The sequence below is a fragment of the Nothoprocta perdicaria genome, unplaced genomic scaffold (assembly GCF_003342845.1).
Source record: "Nothoprocta perdicaria isolate Ctin4 unplaced genomic scaffold, notPer1 scaffold_103, whole genome shotgun sequence".
In the NCBI taxonomy this organism is placed as follows: Eukaryota; Metazoa; Chordata; class Aves; order Tinamiformes; family Tinamidae; genus Nothoprocta; species Nothoprocta perdicaria.
The window spans coordinates 1,706,505-1,708,995 of NW_020454128.1; the positions used below are offsets into that span (position 1 = coordinate 1,706,505).

At 71.2% G+C, this 2,491-nt stretch overlaps 1 protein-coding gene across 1 annotated transcript in view; it reads left to right on the top strand.

Annotated features, from left to right (window-relative positions):
- The window catches only part of STARD7 (StAR related lipid transfer domain containing 7), a 6,689-nt gene that overhangs the window by 639 nt on the left and 3,559 nt on the right, over positions 1-2,491 (top strand). Inside the window, exons 2-3 of the mRNA XM_026042593.1 lie at positions 7-152; positions 2,447-2,489. Of these exons, the coding sequence (XP_025898378.1) occupies positions 7-152; positions 2,447-2,489 (189 nt within the window). The remainder of the gene's footprint in view (positions 1-6; positions 153-2,446; positions 2,490-2,491) is intronic.

Consider the following 2,491-nt stretch of genomic DNA (forward strand, 5'->3'; position numbering starts at 1 on the left):
GCGGAGCGCGGCCGCCGCGGGCTCTGGCGGGGGCTGCTCCGCGGCCGCTCCTCCTCGTGGGGCTCCGCCGCCGCGGCCGGCCGCCTCATGGCGGCGCTCGCCGGGGTCTTCGTGTGGGACGGGCAGCGCATCGAGGAGGAGGAGCTGCAGCGGTGCGTGCCCCGGGCCCCCCCGGGCCCCCCCGGCTTCCCTCCTCCCCCAGCCCTCGGTCCCCCCGCGTGCTCCGTGTTTCCCCGCATCCCGGCGCTCCGGGCCCGCTCGTTCTCTCCTCCCCCATCCTCACGGTTCCCTTTCCGCCCCCCCGGGTCCCCCGTCCCCGGCTCCCGAACCCCGCGGCCCCGGGGGGCCCGCGCGCCCTCCCCGCAGGGTCCCCCGCATCCCGGCCCTGCGGCCCTTCCTCCCGCCGCCGCTTCCTCCCTTCCCGTCCCGGCGCTTTTCCGTGGAGCTCAGCGTTAGGCGCCGGATTAACGACCGATCCCTATTTAAAGGCTCCCCTCGGGATCCTCCCTGCGCTCGGCAGAGCCCGCTCTGTTATTCATGTGTTTTAACGTTCCCTCTCGCTACTTCTCCTCTTTCCACCCTAACTCGCCAGGCTGAACTTTGGGCAGCCTCAATCCCGCTTGCTTTTCCTGGGATTCCCTGGGAATTCCAGAGGGAGCCGGTGCCGGGGGGCGCTTTGACGCAGCCCCCCATGCGCCGGCGGCGCTCGCGGGAGGAAGAGCTCGGCAGCGAAGGCCGCCGCTTTGGGAACCATCCTCCTGCTCTCCTCTTTCCCGATACCTTTCCCCCTGCAGAAGGAGCAGCCAGGGAGCGTGGCCGGTGCCGCAGGCTCGGGAGAGGCGGCAGAGCCTCCGGGTTTCGCCCCGGCTCTGCCGGCCCTGTCCTGTGCCCGCGCTCCGCAGCCTTGGGGCTCCGCTGGGTTTCCCGAGGACCCTGCGGCTTTTCCTTGAGCCCTTGGTGCTCTGGTCGGGGCGGCCGCGAGCGGCACCCTCCGCTCCGCACCGCTCCCTACGAGACGCAAAAGGGATTTTGCCGACTCACCTGGAAACCCGTGGGGGGAAAAACGAGGGGAAATGTGAGGAGAAGCCAATGGAGCGGGGAAGAGGGGCCTGGGGCGGGTGGTCAAGGACCCCGCGACACCCCCGGGTTGGACCCGACCGCGCGGGCCCCGGGGTCCCGGGTTTCGGTGTCTCCCGCCGCGGCTCGCGTGGCTTCTCGCCCGATTGTGCTGCCGTCCCCCCAAAGGGACCCCTGCACGTGGAGGAGAGGGAAGGGACCGCGCGGAGAGCGGGATAAGAGGCGCGCGGGGCGGCGCTTTCCCGCACGGAGCGGCCCCACGCTCCTCGGGATCCCCCTTCCGCGTCGCGGAGCTCCGGAGCGGCCGCCGGAGGATTTTGCCGCAGGGGTTCGGGAAGCCGCCCGGGCCCCGATTCACCCGGCTGGCGGGACCTGCCCCACCGGCTGCCGAGGGGAGCGCTCGGTTGCATCCGGCGCTAATTACTGTAATATAATCAGTGACTTCGGGCGCCGTCAGGGTTTGGAGATGCCGAAAGCGCCGCAGATGGAGAGCGGCCTCCCTTGGGGTCCCGGCGACAGGTCGGTGCTGGCGCGGGGTGTAGGATGAGCCCTTCCCGTCTGAGCTTTGGATGCCGACGCAGGAGCTAGAGGGCTTCAGCCTGCAGGGGAAAGGGGGTTGTTCCGGGCGCTGCTCTTAAGGAGCTTGGGTGGAATATCCCTGCGGTGCCCTGGGACCGGCTTCCCCAGGTGAAGGAGGCCTAAGCCGGAGCTTTAGCGGCGCGCGGAGCGGGAGACGATTCCCAGGAGGCTCCGTCTTGCCGGAGCTCCTGCTGGAGAGGTGACGAGCCCGGCTCGCCACCCCGGCACCGTTTGCCACCCGCTTCCTCACATGTGCTCAGAGGAACCTCGGATCCTCCTCCGAAACCGCCCGGATTTTCCCCCTTCTCCCCTCCTTCCACGTCCCCTCGCGCTGCAGGGTCCCCGGGAGCTCCGAGCGCATTCCGTGCGTGCGCCCAGTCCCGGGCGCTCCCCGGCAGCCCCAGTCCTGGATGCTCCCTGGCAGCCCGGCGGAGCCGGCGCTCCCGCCCTGACTCAGCAGCGCTCCGGGCAGCGTTCCCACCTCCCTGGCAGCTCCATTCCAGCAATGATTCTGCCCTGAATCCCTCTGTTCTTCCCGCGTCCCTCTGCGCGCGGGCACTTGCTGCTGCGTCGAGGGGCCGCTCCGTCTCCCCGCGGGCGCTTTGGGGCCGGATGGGCTCAGATCCGCGGCCGCTGCCCAAGGCGGCGCGGGAAGGCGCCGCTTCTGCTTCCCGCCCTCGCCGTGCGCGCGGAGCCTCCGGAGCGCCGGCGTCCGCGGCGAAGCGCGGGATGGGCTTTGCGGGACGCGCCCCGGCCTCGCCGCCGCTCACCTCGCCCGCTCTGCCCGCAGCTCGGCGCAGGAGATGCAGCACGTGGAGAACATGTGCGGCCCGCT